The sequence below is a fragment of the Macaca nemestrina genome, chromosome 2 (genome assembly GCF_043159975.1).
Source record: "Macaca nemestrina isolate mMacNem1 chromosome 2, mMacNem.hap1, whole genome shotgun sequence".
Taxonomy (NCBI): domain Eukaryota; kingdom Metazoa; phylum Chordata; class Mammalia; order Primates; family Cercopithecidae; genus Macaca; species Macaca nemestrina.
The window spans coordinates 44,929,905-44,952,900 of record NC_092126.1 but is presented as its reverse complement, the minus strand read 5'-3'; the positions used below and the strand labels follow the sequence as shown (position 1 = coordinate 44,952,900).

At 36.8% G+C, this 22,996-nt stretch overlaps 1 protein-coding gene across 4 annotated transcripts in view; it reads left to right on the top strand.

Moving 5' to 3' along the window:
* LOC105469996 (5'-3' exoribonuclease 1) overlaps positions 1 to 22,996 on the top strand; it is a 135,049-nt gene that overhangs the window by 40,150 nt on the left and 71,903 nt on the right. For all 4 annotated transcript variants that reach the window (XM_011721680.3, XM_011721681.2, XM_011721682.3 and 1 more), the window contains exons 19-23: positions 669 to 772; positions 3,882 to 4,013; positions 18,351 to 18,513; positions 19,278 to 19,391; positions 22,454 to 22,552. In XM_011721680.3, coding sequence (XP_011719982.2) covers positions 669 to 772; positions 3,882 to 4,013; positions 18,351 to 18,513; positions 19,278 to 19,391; positions 22,454 to 22,552 — 612 coding nt within the window. The remainder of the gene's footprint in view (positions 1 to 668; positions 773 to 3,881; positions 4,014 to 18,350; positions 18,514 to 19,277; positions 19,392 to 22,453; positions 22,553 to 22,996) is intronic.

The following is a 22,996-nucleotide window of genomic DNA, read 5'->3' as shown; positions in this document are numbered from 1 at the left end:
ATAGCTGAAAAAGTGGTAGAACCCAAATTTGGACCTGTGTCTCCTGATTTTAAGTCTAATATTCTTTTTTCATCACACCAGCTATAAACTGAAATGAGATTGTATTTCTTAGATCCTGTTTTAAATAATTGACTACGTAATATGAAACAGTGAATAGTTCTTTTCTAGATATTTCTGCTGTTCTTTTTACTTTTCCCAGTTACCATAAAAAAATAAGCAAGATAATTAGAATGATAGAGTTTTACACCTGGATGAAAGATGGAATTTTGTAAAGCAACTCATCCAACTTGTTCATTTTATTTATTTATTTTTGAGATGGAGTCTTGCTCTGTTGCCTAGCCTGGAGTGCAGTGGCGCAATCTCACCTCACTGCAACCTCCACCTCCCAGATTCAAGCAATTCTGCTGTCTCAGCCTCCGGGTAGCTGGGACTAGGGCGTATGCCACCTCGCCTGGCTAATTTTTGTAATTTTAGTAGAGACAGGATTTCATCATGTTTGCCAAGCTGGTCTTGACCATCTGGGATTACAGGTGTGAGTCACTGCACCCAGCCCCAGCTTGTTTATTTTAGAATTTAAAAAACTTAAATGGAGATTGGAAAATTTTGCCTATGTAAAGTTTTCTCTTAGACCCAAAATCATGAATGAACTTTTTTGCTTTTACTTTAAGACCATAGAAAATGTAGCTTCATCAGTGCTCGGAAAATCTGTCTTTGTTAATTGGCCTCACCTTGAGGAAGCTAGAGTTGTGGCTGTATCAGATGGAGAAACTAAGTAAGTAAGATTTGATTTATAATTTTTCTAACATATATTTGCTTTGTTACTTTGATGGCTTTTATTGATTCATTTTTTTAACTGACAAAATTATATTAAGAACATTTACACGCTATACCAAAAATGAAAGTCTAACGACACCACTTGAAGTTCAAACACTATTGACAGTTTATTGTACCTCTCTTGAAACGTTTTAGATGCCTATGTTATTTTTTTCCCTTTTAATTGCTTGGAAGTTTTGTATCCTAATTCTTTTCTGAAAGTGGTTATCATTATATCACTTAGCAAGTATATTTCTCTTTTAGTCATTCATATAAATTTTATCTTGATTTCTTATATTTTATTTTTCATATGGCTAGAATTTTCTGAAATAATTTTTTTTCAGAGAAGATGGGTAGATATTATGGTTTTTTTATTTTGAGTTATTACACATCAAAAATGTTTTGTTTTTTTTTAATTCACACATAGGTTTCGAATTTTGGAGGCCCAGTTTCTTTTCCTTTTCTCTTAGAGCTCTGCATACATCTCTCCATTTATGTAGTGTTGATGAGAAGTCAGTGCCAGTATGGTTTTTTCCTTTATTGGCATCTGCTTTTGTATATGAAATCTTGAGGGTTTTTTTAATTGGAATTTAATTCCTCTACCTTTCTGATGAAGTCCAATTTATTAATTTTTTTATGCTTTTGATTTCATGTCTAAGAGCTCTTATTCCAGCCCTAGATCCTGAAGATTTTCTTTGAAAAGTTTTATAGGTTTACCTCATTTTACATGAAATCAGTAATCCATTTTGAATTAATTTTTGTATAAGGTATAAGGGGTAGATCTACTTTCATATATTTGTGTATGAATATTCAGTTGCTCCAATATCATTTGTTGAAAAGACTGTGCTTCCTCCATGTCTTTTTTTATGCCAATGACACATTAACACATTGACTTGATTACCATGTTTTAAGTCTTAATTAACATCAGGTAGTGTGATTCCTTCAACTTTCCTTTTTTTTTTTTTTTCCAGAATTGTTTTAGCTATTTTAGGTCCTTTGCCTTTCCGTATAAATTTTATAATTCTCCTCTATCTCCAAAAAATCTTGGAGGGATTTTTATAGGAATTGTATTAAACCTATAGATCAATTTGGGGAGATTTAACTAAGTTGAATATTCTGATCCATGAACACAATATATCTCTTCATTTATTTAGATCTTTGATTTCTCTCTCAGTGTTTGGTTTTTTTTTTGTCATACTGATCAGGTACATGTTTTGTTAGACTTATGTAATTTTTCTTGGAGTGAGTATGAATGGTATTATGTTTTAAATTTGTTTCCCCTGCTAGTATATAAAAATACAGTTGATTTCTTATGTTGATTTTATATCTTAGAATATTTTTTTCTTTTCTATTTTATTTTTAGAGTTCAGGACAGCCAGTTATTTTGTAGAATTCTAGATTTACCCTGTTGTTTCCTTTTAGTGTCATTTAACTTTGTCCTCTATCCCACATATTTCCTGTAAGTTGGAAGTTAGGGTTAGTAGCTTAATTAGATTCAGGTTAAACTTTTTTGGGGAAAATACTTTATAGGGGCCAGGTGTGATGGCTCACACCTGTAATCGCAGCACTTCGGGAGGCCAAGGTGGGAGGATCTCTTGAGGCCAGGAGTTCAAGACCAGCCTGGGCATCATAGTGAGACTCTGTCTCTATGAAAAAATTAAAACATTAGCTAGGCATAGTGGCATGCACCTGTAGTCCTAGCTGCTCAAGAGACTGAGGCAAGAGGATTGTTTGAGCCCAGAAGTTTGAGGCTGTAGCGAGCTATGATCACTCCATTGTATTCCAGCTTGGGTGACAGAATGAGACCCCGTCTCTTTAAAAAAAACAAAAAAACAAAAAAACTTTATAGATAATAATGCATACTTCTTATTGAATTTGTATTTTTTAACTCTTTAAAAATGTTTATTTTTATTATATGTTTAGTTTCTTAAAGAGAAAAAAATAATATGCTTTTTTTTTTTTTTTTTTTAATTGAGATGGAGTCTCGCTCTGTCGCCCAGGCTGGAGTACAGTGGCGCGATCTCGGCTCGCCGCAAGCTCCGCCTCCCGGGTTCACGCCATTCTCCTGCCTCAGCCTCCCGAGTAGCTGGGACTGTGCCGCCACCACGTCTGGCAAATTTTTTTGTATTTTTAGCAGAGACGGGGTTTCACCGTGTTAGCCAGGATGGTCTCAATCTCCTGACCTTGTGATCCGCCTGCCTCGGCCTCCCAAAGTGCTGGGATTACAGGTGTGAGCCACCGCGCCCGGCCTAATAATATGCTTTTAAATTTTGTTGACTGACTGACTGACTGGGAGAGACAGGGTCTTGCTCTGTTGCCCCGAGTGCAGTGGCAATCATAGCTCACTGCAACCTCAAACTTCTGGGCTCTAGTGATCCTCTCGTCTTAGCTTCCCGAGTATCTGAGACTACAGATATGTGTTACCATACCTGGCATAGTTTTTTATTTTTCTCTGTAGAGACACTGTCTCAATATGTTGCCAGGTTGGTCTTGAATTTCTGGCTTCAAGCAATCCTCACATCTCGGCCTCCCAAAATGCTATGATCTGCATGAGCCCCCGCACCCAACCTTAACACTTTTTGATACATAATAATTGTACATATTTGTAGAATACATGTGATATTTTGATCATGTATATAACATGTAATTTTCAAATTATCCATTACCTCAAACACTTATCATTTCTTTGTGTTGGGAACATTTTCAATCTCTTCTAGCTATTTTCGAATATAGGACACTAAATTGTTAACTATAGTCAACCTACTGTTGCTACAGGACACTGGAACTTATTCCTTCTATCTAACTTTGTACTAACCAGCTTATCTTCTTCCTCTATACTTCCCATGCTTTTAAAATTTGAATGAAATTAAGCCCTCGTTCTGCAATTTATATTATAGTTTATAAAAAGAATTATAATTATTTTAGTTCTGTAATTTACATAACAGTTGTGGGATTTTTTGCTATTATACCATGTGAAAAAAAAAATTTCATTTGGAAGACTCACACTGCTAGAACTCTATATTAAACCAGAACATTTTGGTTATATAGTTTTTATTTTAACTTTTAAGGTTTTACTTGGAAGAACCTCCAGGAACACAGAAGCTTTATTCAGGAAGAACTGCCCCACCATCTAAAGTGGTTCATCTTGGAGATAAAGAACAATCTAACTGGGCAAAGGAAGTACAAGGAATTTCAGAACAGTGAGTATCGTTAACAGTATTTAATATCATAGAACTAAAATCCACTTTAATGTACTTATTCTCTAACTTATTTTCCACTTAACATAGTAGTTACTCGGAATACTAATTACACCTTCATCCTGTGTTTGAAAGAAAGTAATGAGTTCTAGTTTAAAATGATATCTGATTAGCCGTAGTTACAGCCTTGCCCAGTTTGTCACTGACATACTTAATGAAGTATAGAAAAAAATTACAAACTCGTGTAATACTAGGAAGAACACTTAATGTATTGACTGATTTTGAGAGCTATTTTCACTAACTGTATAAGGCCATTGAATTGTTTGGCCACCTGTAAGTCATGAAAATTGGAAGAAAAACCCTCTTTTTTTCCTCATCTCCCGTTCCCCGTTCCCTTTACTCTCTTCCACCCAAGCCCTGTATTCCCCAGGGCTTAGAATGCAGCCAAACTGAGATGCTAACCCACCTTGGAATGCTGGTTTTCAGTATCATCAGAATGTTTTATGTCCCATGATCCCACACCAGCAGCATCTCTCTTTTGCCATCCAAACACAAGAATTCCCAAAACAAAAGCAGAATATGAGGGGCTGGCATTGGCATGTGAAATGTTGTTTTAAATGTTTATCCATAGCCTTCCTACCCATGGATAAGCTTTTGGAGAATTCAAGGATACTCCATCTAATTTTGGGGCTAATACCAGGCCACAGTATCCTTATTCAAAGATGAGTAAACTGGGAAAATGTTCAAAGACCATGAAAAACCGTCAACACCAAAGGAGATAAACAGCTCTTGAGAGGTAGAACGTATTTTTGCCTCCCAACGGTGTAAATTAGATACCCCATCATAGTTTACATCATTCTAAACTGTCTTTTGTAGCATATAAATAAAACCATAATAATAAACTTACTTGTATGATTAATTTAATAACTCTTTCTTTAGATACTATGCATCATAAGGGTAGAGAGCATATCTGTTTTTGTTACCTCTTTATTCTAATTTATTGGTTAGTGCCTGTGTACTCAGTAATTGTTAGTTTGAATGAATAGATAATATTTTAGTCAAGACTCCTTTAATTGGAAAAAAAATCATTCAAAGTACTTCAGATAAAGTGTTTAGTCATTTGTTTATATATGTAACATTGATATGTGAGTGTCAATGTATTGATACCTACTATAATACAGTAGTATGCATTGTAATGAATGAAAACACATAATGAATAATAATGAGTAAAAACACACAGTTCCTATTCTTATGATATTTACAACTGCTGCATGGGAGACAACTATGATAATTGTTCTTGAAGGAGTAGTGCTCTGAGACCATTTGACTTAGCTAGGGAGGAATTTGTCTTAGTTAGTCAGGAACAGTTTCCCAAGGAAGTGTTGATTAAATTGATATCTGAATGCTGACTGGGAGTTAGGCAAGGAATGAAAAGGAAGTGTTTCATGATGAGGGAAGACTTACATGAAAGGCCCTATGGCAGGAGGAAAAGCAGCGTGTATTGAGGAAGATTTGGCAACAAAGACAAAAGAAAGTGGCAACCTCAGAAGTAGGAGAACAGCTAGAAGAGGGTTGTATCATGTAAACCAAAGGAAAAGATTATTTCAAGAATAAGGTAATAAACCATGCCATATATTTTGAAGAGATTTAGCAAGAGCTATATTGATTAAGCCATGGAGCTGAAAGCCAAACTGGATTGGGTAAAGGAATGATTGAGAGTTGCAAAAGTGGAGACACAGTAGAAATTGACAACTTCTTCAAAAAGTTTAGCTATGAGAGAGAGACCAAGAGATCTTGACCTTTTATCTGTTGTTCCCCTTCTGAATGAGCTTGAACTTCTATGAGGGCAGCAAAAGACAGAGAGAACCATCAATGCAGAAGACTGCTAGAGATGATAACAATGTATACACGTTCACTCAAGAGAATAGTTTCTAGTGCCTACCAATTCAGCCTGTCTTGTTTAACCTTGTCAACCAACTTGGGTAGACAAGGCTATGTGGATTCCTGAGCACTTAGATTTATTTTTATTTTATTCTGGTCACCATTTTCTTAGGCTGCTTTTCTTTGCTACCATATTCCCCCCGATATCATCTCACTTTTTGTCCCTTCCTTTCATGCCTCCCTAGCTCTTCCATCTTCCAAGGTGAAATTCACAAGATCACTGTTGCTCTGCCCCTGAGTGTTTACTTATTTGTGATCTTTGCACATTAGAATGTTAGTAGCATGAGATGAGGATTCCATGGCTCTAACAATAGGAGTGATCCTTATGCAAACCATTTGGCTCTATGACTTTTGCAGTAAGAATGTAGAACCTATTATCTCGTATCTCCATGTATCTTAACTAAGATACATTCTACCAAGTTGAGTATATTCTTTTCCTATAAACATACACATGAAATATTTCCATAAGTACCAAATCATGTAGTTTTATTTTTAGAAACCTCTAAGCACATATGACGTACCTAATAAATTTCTGTATACTTGTGTAACAAATTTTTTTTCTGATGAAAATCACCAGTAGGAAATAGCTAAAGAAGGATATATAATTGAGTAGAGCTTGGTTTTGGTTTATTCAGAGAGATTTAATCGTGTGTAAAAACAATGAGAAGGAGCAGAGATAAAACAATAAATTCTAAGATGGAAGGAGATGGATTCTTAAACAGGACATAAGATAGCTCCTCTGTTTTAACAGTATGGGAAGCAAATATAAGTTGGTTTGTGTGTTTGGCATGGGGAAAGCTGAGGAGCTCTCATTTGATTCTATTTTCTTTGTAAAGTAGATGCCGAGTTTAGCTATTGAGGATGGCTGGAGGAAAAGGAAGGTTGGTCATAAGTTGGGAGTAGAGTGAAGGAGGTTTGAAAATAGTTATTCAGGGAAATAGAAGAGTATCAGTTGATCAGGAAAATGTGGTAGAATGGTAAGCAGTATTGAGGATCCGTTTTGAAGTTGGAGTCATGATTTATAACAAAACATTCTATCTTGTGTTTTGGGATAGAAGTGAGTTCACCAGTCACAGCCTTAGAAAAAACAGATGGCTGGATTTACTCAGCACTGGATTTTGCCACATGAGCACAATGAAGAGACAAAGAGGCAAGGAAGTTTAGAATACTGGCAAGAATGTTACTGAAATGGTGGATGGTGGAATCTAAGTGGGATAGAGGGAGAAGTGAAGAAAGTAGAGGGTTAATAGTCTGGGAAGCCGGGCACAGTGGCTCATGCCTGTAATCTCAGCACTTTGGGAGGCCAAGATGGGCAGATCTCTTGAGGTCAGGAGTTCAAGACCAGCCTGCCCAACATGGCGAAACACCATCTCTTCTAAAAATACAAAAATTAGCTGGGCATGGCAGCGCCTGCCTGTAGTCCCAACTCCTTTGGAGGCTGAGGCTGGAGAATCACTTGAACCTGGGAGGCAGAGGTTGCAGTGAGCCAAGATCACACCACTGCACTCCAGCCTGGGCAACAGAGCAACACTCTGTCTCAAAAAAAAAAAAAAGAAAGTCTGGGAGAAGATAGAAAGTTCAGTGGTTTGGAAATCCCAGATAAAATTGAACAAAGTAGTTGAACGTGCAAGTTGGATGAAGAGGAAGTTATCAGACAGTAAGATATTTGTGTTAGTGATTTCAGAGGTTGGATAGTTATAGATAATGTCAAAAACCAAGTCATAGCCATTGGAAATTGCTGGCTTAGGTGAAATGAAGGAGGTTATTGGAGATAAAGAGGTTATGAAAATGAATTACTGTGGTGATGGATAGATCATACATGTAGACATTGACATAAGAATAGAATGGGAAGTGGAGGGTAGTTTACTACTAGAGATTTTGAGGTCTCAGTGGGCTGTAAGGAGAACACCAAAACACTCTCCTACCCCTGAGGGTGCATGGTATGAAAACAAACAACTACCATTTGATAGGGAAGTGGTGGAACCTTCAGACAAGGAGGTAGAAATTGAGGATAAAATGGAGTGAAAAGATTTAGGAATGGGAGAAGACCTGGAAAAGGGGTCAAGGAAGTACTTTATGGGCATCATGGAGAAAGTGATGCACATAGAGGATAATTTGGAGGACAGCTCCAACACCCTACACCTCTATCAAGCAAGAGATTGATCAGCATTAAAAGTATGGTTATTGGCTGGACACAGTGGCTCACACTTGTAATCCCAGCACTTTAGGAGGCCAATTCGGGTGGTTCACCTGAGGTAAGGAGTTCAAGACCAGCCTGGCCAACACGACAAAACCCTGTCTCTACTAAAAATACAAAGATTAGATGGGGCCGGGTGTGGTGGCTCATCCCAGTAATCCCAGCACTTTGGGAGGCCGATCACGAGGTCAGGAGTTCAAGACCAGCCTGGCCAACATGGTGAAACCCCATCTCTACTAAAAATACAAAAATTAGCCAAGCATGGTGGTGGGCTCCTGTAATCCCAGCTACTCAGTAGCTGAGACAGGAAGATTGGTTGAACCTGGGAGGGGGAGGTTGCAGTGAGCCAAGATCACGCTACTGCACTCCAGCCTGGGTGAAAGAGTGAGACTTCATCTCAAAAAATAATAATAATAATAATTAGCCGGGTATGGTAGTGTGCTCCTGTAGTCCTAGCTACTCAGGAGGCTGAGGCAGGAGGATTGCTGGAACCGGGAGGCGGAGGTTGCAGTGAGCTGAGATTGTGCCACTGCGTTCCAGCCTGGGCAACAGCGAGACTCCATCTCCCCACTAACCAAAAAAAAAAAAAAAAAAAAAAAAAAAAATGTGGTTATTAAATGACAGGTAATAAACACTGGAACTATTGAAATATAGAATTAATGTTTTAGTGCTAACACTTTTTACATAGGAGAAAGTTCAGATAATTTCATTTATAATTTAGAAAATTAGAGAAGTATGAATTTTTTTTTTTCCTCTGAGACAGACTCTCACTCTATCACCTGGACTGGAGTGCAGTGGCATCATCTTGGTTTACTGAAACCTCTACCTCCTGAGTTCAAGCTATTATCCCACTTCAGCCTTCCGAGTAGCTGGGACTACAGGCGCGGGCCATTATGCCTGGCTAATTTTTGTATTTTTGTATTTTTAGTAGAGACAGGATTTTGCCATGTTGGCCAAGCTGGTCTTGAACTCCTGACTTCAAGTGATCCACCTGCCTCAGCTTCCCAAATTGCTGGGATTACAGGCATGAGCCACCACACCCAGCCAAGAAGTATGAATATTTTAAAAATTTAATTAAAAAATAACCATTAATAGAAATTGAAATACAAGATTTCTGACTTGCAAATGACTGATTAAAAAAAATCAAATGAAAGACGACTAGAATATAGAAAGGCAAAATAAAACATCATTTAGGAAGCTGAAAAAGAGAACTAAAATAAGATGACAGAAATGACCAAACTAAGAATTGTGTCAATAAATTTAAGAGGCTGTATAGTTCTTTTATTAAAATACAAAAGCACTTAGGTTACATCACCAAGATCATCATTCAACTGTTGACCAACTACAAGAAGTACACCTAAAGCCAAAGTTAGAAGTCTAAAGCACAGTAACCCCTCACCATCTACAGTTTTTAGAAAGTATAGTTTTATATTTATATTCCAAAAATTATTAAACAAACTTTTGGTTTGATTTCGTCTCTGTAAATTACGCATTTTCAAATATATACCTGTGAAATACAGGTAAAAAGAAAGTGAGAATTGCAGTATTAAAAATCAGACAAAGCTTAATTGAAGGCCAAAAGAATAAGTAGGAGAAAAGATAATTATTTACGAAAAGTTTATTTCACACTGTAGATAAAACAAACCTGTATACACTAAAAAGGGAAAAGATTTTTTAAAAACCTGTATACACTGAAGAACATAATTGACATATACTTGTATTTGGTGGATTCTAAAACACGTTTTTTTACTTTTTGTCATTTATGAACTTATAATGTATTTTGCAGTGTCAAAGTTTAATTGGAGGATTCTTTTTCTTGTTCAGTGGTACATCAAATAATGATATGTCTTAAAATAGTGTCTTGCAAACTACAGGAAAAACTGAAGCAAATTAAGGATCACTATAAGTTTGGGAGTCTGACCATTCTACCCCTGACAGATCTTTTTTTCTTTCTTTTTTTTTAAATAGAGACGAGATCTCACTATATTGCCTAGGCTGGTCTCAAACTCCTGAGCTCAAGCGATCCTCCCGCCTCAGCCTCCTAAAGTGCTGGGATTACAGGCATGAGCCACCATGCCCGGCTCCTGACAGATCTAGTAATCAAAAAACAAATATGTAAAAATATAATCAAAATAATACAATTCATTGTTGTAAAAGTTATAGATCAGATTATGCACCATACATTAAAAACCCTTTCATGCAGGATAGTAAGAAAATACAATAAATTTTATTTCATTTATATATATTTTTTTTTAGGGAGATGGGGGTCTTATTATGTCACTCAGGGTGGAGTACAGTGGCACATTCATATCATACCTCACCACAACCTGGAATTCCTGAGCTCAAGCAGTCTTCCTGCCTCCGCCTGTGCAATAGCTGGGTCTATAGTTGCACACCACCATGCCAGGCTACTATTTTAATTTTTTGTAGAGATAGGGTATCACTGTGTTGCTCAGGCTAATCTCGTTGAACACCTAGCCTCAAGTGATCCTCCTGCCTTAGCCTCTGGAGTACTTGGAATTACAATGGTGAGCCACCAAGTCTGGCTAAGAAATTTTAAAACAGACAACAACACTGACGCCAAAGCAATAAAAGTATATAGTAAAAGAAAAAGTAAATGGACGAAAATCTTCCAACCTCTTGGGAATTTAAAAGTTTTGAGCTAAATAACTATTTGGGGGATTTTATTTTAATGGAAACATTGAAATACAGCCATACCTTGTTTTATTGTGCTTCTCTTTTTTGTGCTTCACAGATAGTTGCATTTTTTACAAATTAGAGGCTTGTGACAACTGTGTCACAACTCTATCAGTGCCATTTTTTCCAACAGTATGCGCTCACTTCATGCCTGTGTGTCACATTTTGGTAATTGTCACAATATTTCAAACTTTATTATTTTTATTTTTATATCTGTCATAGTCATCTATGATCAGTGATTTTTTAATGTTACTATTGTAATTGTTTTTGGGCACCATAAACCATGCCCATTTGAGATGGTGAATTAATAAATGTTGTGTGTGTGCTGACTGCTCCACCAACCAATGGTCCCCTAATCTCTTTCTCTTTCTCTGGTCTTTTTCTCTTTCCCTATTCCGTGAGACATAGCAATAGTGAAATTAGGCCAGTTAATAGCCCTACAGTGGCCTCTTAAGTAGTCAAGTGAAAGGAAGAATCACATGTTTCTAGGTTTATATCAAAAGCTGGAAATGATTAAGCTTAGTGAAGAAGGCATACCAAAAGCTGATATAGGCCAAAAACTTGGCTTCTTGCACCAAACAGTTGTGAATACAAAATAAAAATTCTTAAAGGAAATTAAAAATGCTACTCCAGTGAATACACCAATGATAAGCAAGTGAAACAACCTTGTTGCTAATATGGAGAAAGCTTTAGTGGTCTGGATAGAAGATGACACTAGTCACAGCATTCCCTTAAGCCAAAAAGGTTAATCCATAGCAAGGCCCTACCCTTCTTCAATTCTATAAAGGCTGAGAGATGTGAGGAAGCTGCAGAAGAAAAGTTTGAAGTGAGCAGAGATTGCTTCATGAAGTTTAAGGAAGGAAGCCATCTCCATAATATAAAGAATGAGCTGAAGCAACAAATGCTAATATAGAAGCTGTGGTGAGTCATCCTGATCTAGCTAAGATCACTGATAAAGGTGGCTATACTAAACAACAAACATAGACAAAACAGCCTTCTATTGGAATAAGATGCCATCCTGGACTTTCATAGGTAAAGAGGAGAAGCCAATGCCTGACTTCAAAGCTTCGAAAATCAGGCTAACTCTCTTGTTAGGGGCAAGTGCAACTGGTTACTTTTAAGTTGAACCCGGTGCTCATTGACCATTCTGAAAATCCTGGGGCCCTTAAGAATTCTGCTAAATCTATGCCTGTGCTCTATAAATGGAACGGCAAAGTCTGAGTGACAGCACATCTGTTAACAGTGTGGTTTACTGAATATGTTAAGTCCACTGTTGAGACCTACTGGTCATAGTAAAAGATCCTTTCCAAATATTACTGCTCATTGACAGTTCACCTGATCAACTGAGAGCTCTGATGGAGATGTACAAGGAGATAATGTTTTCACGTGTGCAAACACAACATCCATTCTGCAGTGGATCAAGGAGTAATTTGAACTTTCAAGTTTTAGTAGTCAAGAAATACATTTTTGGCCAGGCACAGTGGCACACGCCTGTAATCCCAGCACTTTGGGAGGCTGAGGTGGGCGGATCACCTGGGGTCAGGAGTTCTAGGCCAGCCTGGCCAACATGATGAAACCCTCTGTCTACTAAAAATACAAAAATTAGCTGGGCGTGGTGGTGGGCACCTGTAATCCCAGCTACTTGGGAGGCTGAGGCAGTAGAATCGCTTGAACCTGGGAGGCAGAGGTTGCAGTGAGCCGAGATCACACCACTGCACTCCAGCCTGGGCGACAGAGTGAGACTCTGAGTGATTGCTGTGATGGATCTGAGCAAGGTAAATTGAAAACCTTCTGGAAAGGATTCACCATTATAGATGCCATTAAGAACATTCATGATTCATGGGATTTCAAAGTATCTATCAACATTAGCAGGAATTTGAAAGAAGTTGATTCCGACCCTCCTGTATGACTTTGAGAGGTTCAAAACTTCAGTGGAGGAAGTAACTGCAGATGTAGTGGAAATAGCAAAAGAACTAGGATTAGAAGTGGAGCCTGAAGATGGAACTGAATTGCTGCTTTCCCGTGATAAAACTTGAATGGATGAGGAATTGCTTCTTTGTTTTGTTTTGTTTTGTTTTGAGACAGAGTCTCGCTCTGTCATGCAGGCTGGAGTGCAGTGGTGCAGTCTTGGCTCACTGCAACCTCCACTTCTTGGGTTCAAGCGATCCTTGTGCCTCAGCCTCCTGAGTAGCTGGGATTATGGGCATGCGCCACCATGCGCAGCTAATTTTTTTTATTTTTAGTAGAGACAGAGTTTTGCCATTCTGGCCAGGTTGGTCTCAAACTCATGCCCTCAAGCGTCCGCCTGCCTTGGCATCCCAACATGCCAAAGTACTTAGATTATAGGCATGAGCCAACGCACCCAGCCAAGAATAGCTTCTTATAGATGAACCAAGAAAGTGGTTTCTTGAGATAGAACCTACTCATAGTGAAGATGCTATGAACATTGTTGAAATGACAGCAAAGGATTTAGGATATTACATAAATTTAGTTGAAAAGCAATGGCAGACTTTGAGAGCATTGACTCCAAGTTGGAAATAACTTCTCTTGTGGGTAAAATGCTATAAAATGGCATTGCATTCTACAGAGAAATCTTTCATGAAGAAGTCAGCTGATCCAACAAACTTTATTATTGTCTTATTTTCAAAAATTGCCTCAGCCATCCCAACCTTCATCAGCCACTGCCCTGACTAATCAACAGCCATCAACATCAAGGTGAGACCCTCCACTAGCAAAAACTTAACTACTAATAGCCTATTGTTAGCATTTTTGAGCAATAAAGTACAGTTGATCCTTGAACAGTGTGGGAGGTAGGGGTGCTGACCCCCAATACAGTAAAAAAAATTCACATACAACTTTTGACTCCCAAAAACTTAACTACTAAAAGCCTACTGTTCATCAGAAGCCTTATCGATAACATGAGTAGTTGATAACGCATATTTTGTATATGTATTATATAGTGTGTTCTTGCAATAAAGTAAGATAGAAGAAAATGTTATTAAGAAGATCATAAAGAAGAGAGAATATATTTACTATTCATTAAGTGGTAGTGGTTGATCATAACAGTTTTCATCCTTGTCTTCATGTTGAGTAGGCAGAGGGGGGATTCATCTGCTGTCTTGGAGGTGTTAGAGGCGGAAGAAAATCTGCAAGTAAGTGGACCTATGTTGTTCAAACCTATGTTTTTCAAGTGTCAACTGTAGTTGAAAATGAGAGTATTGTCCTAGCCTAGTCTGAGACTGGGTAGTTCATAAAGAAAAGAGGTATGTTTGACTCAAAGTTCTGCAGACTGCACAAGAAGTATGGCATCAGAATATACTTCTGGTGAGGGCCTTAGGAAGCTTCCACTCATAGCAGAAGACAAAGAGGAGCAGACGTGTACAGATCACATGGCAAGAAAAAGAAGCAAGAGACGAGTAGGGAGGGAGATGCCAGGTTCTTTTTAACAATCAGTTCTCATGGGAACTAGTAGAGTGATAAACCCCCATATCCTCCTCATTACAAGGAAGACAGCAGCAAGCCATTTATGAGGGATCCACCCCATGACCCAGACATCTCCCACCAGGCTCCATCTCCAACACTGGGGATTGGATTTCAACTTGAGACTTGGTAGGACCAAACAAACTATATCCAAACCATAGTAGATATATACAATTTTTTAAAGACATAATGCTGTTATACACTTAATAGACTCAGTGTGAACATAACTTTTGTATGTATTGGGAAACAAAAAAATTCATGTGACTCACTTTATTTTGGTGGTCGGGAACTGAACCTGAAATGTCTCCCAAAGTATGGCTGTATACATATGGAACAAAAAATATGTACAAATTATAAGTATATTAATCATAAGGGAAATCATAAGTATATTTGATGAATTTTCATATGTGGAACAAGAATACAAGTCAAGAAACAATAACAGGAAAATTGCCATAATCCAAGGAAGTCCCTTGTACACCCTTATTGCGGGATCTGGCCAGCAGCCCACAATGCAACAGGGTTCTCTCTTTATTCCCAGGCAGATCAGCAGGTCGAGAAATAATAGACACACACAAGATAGTGAAAGCTGGGTCCAGGGGGGTCACCGCCTTCTGGTCCCATGGTGCCAACAATGCACTGGATATGCCAGCATTTATTATTAAGTTTAGTGAGGGTGGGGGTAGGTTAGTGAGGGATTTAGGGTCATTCGATTATGAGGTGAGATGGTCACATGGGGATGAAGTAATTCTTTAACATAACATCTGTACACAGAAGTACAGTATACAGAGTTAAGAATTTACAATATAGTGTGTGCGTCAGTAATTTCTAACAAGAGCCTTAAAACAGGAACACAGTCTTTCCATAACCTATGATTAGCAAGATATTAATCAGCAGTAACAGTTACAGCAAAAGCTGGTTACAAACAATTCATAGAAATAGGGCATGAAGTTAGACAACCGGTTAGACCAGAATTTCTCAGAAGGGAGTATGCCTTAACTCTAAAGAGGCCTAGAAGAGCCGTGGCAAGATGAGGGCGTTTATCTTATCCATATGGACAGGCGCCCCCCCCCCATGCATCTGTTTATAGGCTCTTCACGAGGGTCGCATTCCATTCCCAGAGCTATGAACATCTGCTTTTCTGGAATAGGAATCTTGGTGATGTGAAACCTCCCTGACTGCACGTCCATTCATAGGCTCTCTGCACGGGGAAGCACATCATGCGCTGTTGGCTCATTCTGGCAGTCCAACCTGGCATTGTCTTTACACAATTCTTCATGCAATTTTCTATTTACAGTAATCAGAAGCATTTCATCTTTTACTCCATAGCAATAGTTTCAAGGAGTCTCCCTACACACCCTTTTATCCATTACCATCTGCTGCTCCCTCCCCACGCCCAGTGACGAGGGTAACTATTTTGACTTATAACCACATACATTTGTATTTTCTGTTTTTGAACTTTATGCAGTATAAGTTCATTCACACAGAGTGTATTCTTCTTGAGCCTGATTTCTTTGGGTCAGTATTGTGAGTCTCATATCCATATTGTTACATGTAATCATAGTTTGTTCATTTTCACTAATGATACTATTACATTGTATGAATACAGCACAATTTTTCTATTCTACAGTGGATGAACATTTGAGTTGTTTCTCATTTGGGGCTTTTGGTGAACGTGTATGTATGCATTCCTTTTGGGTATATATCTAAGAGTAGAATTACTACTTCACAGCATATGCCTACGTTCAACTTTAACAGATACTACCAAAAAGGTTTGCAAACTGTTTGTATCAGTTTACACTCTACCAGCAGTTTACAGTCTACCAGCAGTTTACACTGTACCAGCAGTTTATAAGAACTTTTGTTGATTTCTGTTTTCATAAGTACTTACTATTGCTTTTTCATTTTAGCCATTTTAGTATAGTAGTAGTATCTCATTTTGCTTTAATTTGCATTTCCCTGATGACTAATAAAATTGAACATCCTTTCCTGTTTGTTGGCCATTTGAATATGCATGCTCTTTTGTGAAATGCCTGTTCAAGTCTTTTGCCCTTTTTAAAGTTGGGTTGATTATCTTTTTCTCATTGCTTTATAGTTTTTTTTACTGGCTTATTGTGTCATTCTCAATTTCAGAGGAAAACTAAGTAATTTATCTTTAAATAGAATTGTCACTGTGGCTTGTTTCTAATTACTGTTCTTTATCAGATTAAGGAAATTTCCTTCTTTTCTGATTAAGAGTTTTTATCATTAATTGGTGCTGATTTGTAAAATGTTTTTTCCACAGCTGTCAAACTGATTATATTATTTTTGTCCTGTTAATCTGATGAATTACATTGATTGAATTTCCAATATTAATCTACCCCTAAATTTCTGGAATAAATCCCATTTATTTATGATATATTATTATTTTATACATAATTGGATTTTATCCATTAAAGTTTAAGATTATTGCATCTACTTTCATGGGAAATACTGGCCCATAATTACAAGATAAAGATTTCTTGAAATGTCTTGGTCAGCTATTGATATCAAGATTACTGCCTAAATGACTTTTAAGTAAAAGTGGTAGAAAAAAATTCTAATACATTTTTAGAAAATAGTGTGTGTCAGAAATTTGTTGGAAAACTTGTTTCTGGCTAAAGTGACTTGGCTTTTTTCAGACCAACTTTGGTATAGACAACATCATTAAAGTATAAGCTGATATGAAAAAATATATAATATGTTGTATAATTATATACTATATTATATACTGTTTTAAAATATAGTCTGTATTATATACTTTTTTATGAAATATATTTGTATAAACATAAAACTTTCAAAGTGTGATTGGTAAAGTGAGCTTGGTGTATGGACTGAGTGGTAATATGGGCATACTAAAAATTGAATCAGTGAGCTAAATGATCAACCTTAGGAATTCCTTCAGTAAGCAGTACAAAAGCACAAAGAGATGAAAATAATATAGTCAGAATTTTAATGTCTATCTAATAGGAGTTCTAGAAAGAGAAAATGGAAAGGAGATAAGAAAATATTCCTTAAATGAAGAATGATTATATATTTAGATCAAGGGTCAGCAAACTTCTTCTGTAAAGGGCAGATAATAAATATTTTAGGCTTTGTAGACTTTACAGTGTCTGTCACAACTACTCAACTTTACCATGTAGCACAAAAGCAGCCATAGACAGGAAATGAATGGATGACTATGTTCCATTAAACTTTTATCTAAAAAACCAGGAGGCTGTCTGAATTACTTTAGATTGGGAAAGCCATCGCATACTCCTGGCAACCCCTAATCTATTTTCTGTCTTCATGGATATACCTATTCTAGATGTTTCATATAAATGGAATCATATAGTGTATGGCCTTTTGTATCAGGCTTCTTTCATTTAGCGTGCTTTTGAAGTTCACACACATTGTAGCACGTGTCAGTGCTTATTCCTCTTTATGGCTGAATAAGATTCCATTGTATGGATATGCCACCGTTTGTTTATCCATTTGTTCATTTATGAACATTTCTATTATTTTACTTTTTGGCTATTTGAGTAGTGGTGCTATGAACATTTGTGTATCAATATTTGTTTGAGTACCTGTTTCCAATCTGGGAGGGTTGGAATGCTTAGAATTGTTGGCTCATGTATTAATTATATGTTGCTTTTTGAGGAACTGCCAAACTGTTTTCGACAGCAGCTGCACCATTTTACAGTCCCACCAGCAATGTACAGATGTTCCACTTTCTCCATGTCATCACCGAAATTCATTTTTTCCCTGTTTTTTAATTGTAATGATCCTAGTGGATTCGAGAACAGGAATTTCTTATAGCTCTATGAGTTCTTATTTAATCGCATAGACAGTTGGAGAAATAAATAATGCAAAAAGTCTCAAGTCAGGTACCTAGAACTGCTGGCATATTTATTTAAAGTTTATTTACACATTTGATTATGAGTTGATAGTTTATGGTAGTTAATGATTATTGTCCTAGAATGTCTGCCTACTCATTCATATGTATATTTCATTTTTACTCTTTCTTTTAGTTACCTGAGAAGAAAAGGAATAATAATAAATGAAACATCTGCAGTTGTGTATGCTCAGTTACTCACAGGTCGTAAATATCAAATAAATCAAAATGGTGAAGTTCGTCTAGAGAAACAGTGGTCAAAACAAGTTGTTCCTTTTGTTTATCAAACTATTGTCAAGGTAAGTCTATATCAAATTTCAATTCTATCTTAATGTACACTATTATACACTGTATAATGAGAAGATGATATGTAGACTAATTCAGCAATGTATAATAGAGATTATCATTTAATATAATTTACAAAATAACTTATTTGTAAGAAGTATTACATGCTCAGACACTCACTATATGTAGTTAGGAAACTTGTTTTTTGTGCTTTTTTTAAGGACTTAGTCTCTAAAAGAAAAAATCCCAGCATTAACTTATACCCTTGAATTTTATATTTTTATCCTTCAAAAATATTTGCCTTAAGTAATCTCATAAGTGTAAAAGGCATTTACTTTTGCCTTTATAATCTTAGATATGATAAGAGGACAAAACATGTTTTAAGTATGTAGTTATCCTATAATTTGGGGCGTTATAGTGCAGTGTAGGGACTAAGTGACTAAGAGCACTGGCTGCCTGAGTTGACTTCTTAGCTGCATGACCTTGGACAAGGTTCATCCCCTTTCTGTGCCCCAGTTTTCTCATCCAGAAAGTGAGGCTAATAATGGTCTCTGCCACAGAGGTTTGTCATGAGGATTAAATGAACTCAATAAATGTGTGAAGCACATAGAAGAGTGCCTGCCATATAACCAGTCAGCAAATTTTAGCTGTTAGCACTATGTAGAAAAATCTTCACATTGACATTTGCAAACAGCATAGTCATAATCCCATAGGAAAAAAACTTGATATGCAATCTATAGAAATTGTGACTAAGATGATTTACTTTTATTTCATGTAGGACATCCGAGCTTTCGACTCCCGTTTCTCCAATATCAAAACATTGGATGATTTGTTTCCTCTGAGAAGTATGGTCTTTATGCTGGGAACTCCCTATTATGGCTGCACTGGAGAAGTTAGTTTCCATTATTGTTACTGATACATTTTTCTCTAGTTTAAAGCAGTTATTTAACTTCTCTTCATTTAGGTTTAAATTAAAATATAATAATGAGGGGAAAAAATAAAGAATTTATCCATGTAACTTATGAACACAGTATTTGACTTATATATCTAAAGACTATAAAACTAAAGACTCTATACTTTTAGTCCTGAGCAGATTAGGATCAAGAGGTGGTGTGTTCAAATCCTGATCTCTCTTTTTTTTTTTTTTATCAGTTTTGTTTATTGTAATGGTATGGATGAAGCAATTTTGAAACTATTTTAGACATGTAACAGGCTTGAGTGAAATTGTAAATGCATTCATATTTAAGGAACTTCGGTTCTTAAATGGAAAAAGGTACATGCAAATACGGAAGGGGAGAAAGCAAGAAAGAACCTATAGGGACAAATTTGGAAGTATTAGTGTGAACTTACGGTTTCTAAAATATGTATATATGTTTGTATATCTATGTATATGGGCACATGTATATGTGTATGTATATATACACATATGAATATGTTTCTATACATACATGTATTTTCTAGCTCTATTTGCTGAAAGGGATAAGAAGCAAAGACAGCTTAGCACAATGACCACATGCACCACCCAGATCTTGACCTCTAATTTCATACCTCACTAAAAGGAACAGGGCATCTCAGAGAAATTGCTGATTCTGGATCTGAGGCAGGGAAGATACAAGATGAACTTGGAACATCTTGTTATGCCAGAAAGTAAGGAGGTGCTCAGAAGAATGGTGGGAGTATGTCATGTAAACATAAGAACCAGGTTGAGGGTACTACCACTGCCCAAATCTTGGATACTTTGAGAGATAAAATAATTAAATTCAGTAATGAATTATAAACCATTGGGGGAAAAACAGAAATTCATGATTCCATAGTGACAGTGAAAATATAAATAGGGAAAGGATGGGCTCTTGTCTGTAGTAGCATGTAAGAAGTAAATTTGGAGAGAGTGCTGCAGTTGAAAAACTGTTGTGCAACCATTATGATAAAGATTGAATCATGTAAGAATCATCTTTGGGAACTAAATCTAGGGTGAATTTTTTTTTTTTTTTTTAATCAGGAGCAGGATATTTGCATGGTCTTAGAATGTCTCCTACAGACTGGTATAATCAAAGTTAACATTGCATTAAAGGACAGACAAACATTGTGTACCTCCAGATGTAATACCCTTCGGAGGACACATCACCTATGCGGTATTCTGGCTGTGAATGTATTACCATAACCTAATTATGTGGAAGCATCAAACAAACCCAAAATGAGGAACTGGTTTTTTGTTTTTGTTTTTTTTACAAAAGTAGGTTGAAAAGGGAGGGACAAATTATATTCTTCAAAATGTAAATGTTGGCTGGGTATGGTGGCTCGCTCCTGTAATCCCAGCACTTTGGGAGGCCAAGATAGGCAATCACTTGAGGCCAGGAGTTCAAGACCAGGCTGACCAACACAGCGACACCTCATCTCCACTAAAATTATAAAAATTAGCCGGGTATGGTGGCATATGCATATAATCCCAGCTACTTGGGAGGCTGAAAATGAGAATTGCTTGAACCTGGGAGACAGGTTGTAGTGAGCCGAGATGATACCGCTACACTCCAGCCTGGATGACACAGCAAGACTCTGTTAAAAAAAAAAAAAAAACAAAACAATAACTTAAAAGATCAGTATCATAAAAGCGAAGAAAGGCAGTGGATACATTTTAGATTAAAGGATGCTAAAGAGATAAGACAATTAAATGCAGTATCTGATCCTAGTCTGGATCTTGTAATAAAGGAAGAAAATAGTTCTATAAAGGACATTATTAGGTCAACTGACAAAAGTGGAATATGGATGGCAGCTTAGATAAAAGTATTATGTCAATGTAAATTTATATACTTAATAACTGTACTGTGATTATATAGTAAAATATCTTAGGAAATATACACTGAAATATTTAGAGGTCAGGGACATGATATATGTAATATATACTCACAGGGTTCAGAAAGATAACTATGTATAGGTAAATACACAGTACACAAATGTTAAAGTCATTTGTTTTACAATGCTAATAACAAAAGGTGAATCTGGATAAATTTTCTTTCTTTTTTTTTTCAAGACAGTCTTGCTCTATTACCCAGGATAGAATGCAGTGGCACAATCTGGGCTCACTGCAACCTCCACTTTTTTTTTTTTTTTTGCAACTTTTTGGTACTTTGAAATTATTTGCAAGTAAAAACTTAATTTAAAAAAGAATGATTGGGCCAAGCACAGTGGTATGCACCCGTAATCCCAGCACATTGGGAGGCCAAGGCGGGGGGCAGGGATTGGTTGAGCCCAGGAGTTTGAGACCAGCCTGGGCAACATGGCAAAATCCCATCTCTGCAAATAATTGAGCTTAGTGGTGCACACCTGTAGCTCCAGCTACTTGAGAGGCTGAGATGGGAAGATTGTTTGAGCCCAGGAAGCCAAGGCTGCAGCAAGTCAGCAAGCCGTGATAGTGCCACTGCACTCCAGCCTAGATGACAGAGCAAGACCCTGTTGCCAAAGAAAAAAAAAAAAAAAAATGGCCAGGTGCAGTGGCTTCCACCTATTATCTTACCACTTTGGGGAGACCAAGGCAGGAATATTACTTGAGCCCAAGAGTTCGAGGTTGCAATGAACTGTGATCTGCCACTTTAGCCTGAATGACAGTGAGATCCTGTCTACGGCCATACCACCCTGAACGCACCTGATCTCGTCTAACAGAGTGAGATCCTGTCAAAAAGAAAACAAAAGAAGAAAAAAGAAATTAACAACCATTAAAGCAATGATACAGTGACTCAAATTTACAGTATTGTAGATCCTGTCTCAAAAGAAGTTAACCATTAAAGCAATGATACAGTGACTCAAATTTACAGTATTTTCATACCCAGTTAACAAATTTCAAGAGAATTTCCACTATCCAACTTGTCATACTGTATTTCAAAAATAATAGTGTTCAAATAAGTTAAAAAATAAAATATACTGAAAGAGACTATACTGTGATTTTTTTTTTCTTCTAAGGTGCAGGATTCAGGTGATGTGATTACAGAAGGTAGGATTCGTGTGATTTTCAGCATTCCATGTGAACCCAATCTTGATGCTTTAATACAGAACCAGCATGTGAGTACAGTAGTTTGTATCGTTGCATTTTGAATTGATAATCTTAAAATATTAGGATATTTTTGCCACCTCCTTTGAATTTATTTCAGATATTTTATTTAATACTGATTAGATTCTCTCTCCCAGTTGCAGCTACTGTTTAAAAATCAGTGTGGAATCTGTGCTCAAAACTTCATGTAGATCTTTGTGGGGGGAAATCACTGATATCCAATTATTAATCCATAGTGATTGTTAGGGATTATTGTGTTCAAGCTTATAAGATGCACATTGATTAGCACACTCTCTGGGAATAGATTTAGGTGTTTTAAACCTTTCATAATAATTCAGAGCCTGCATTTTTAGTTGCAAGTGACAAATGGCCTTTCTGCAAAGGCTGTATGTATCCACTCAGCTAAGAATGAACGGTCTCAATTCTAAAGAATATTGGAAAAATGCATTTAAGTT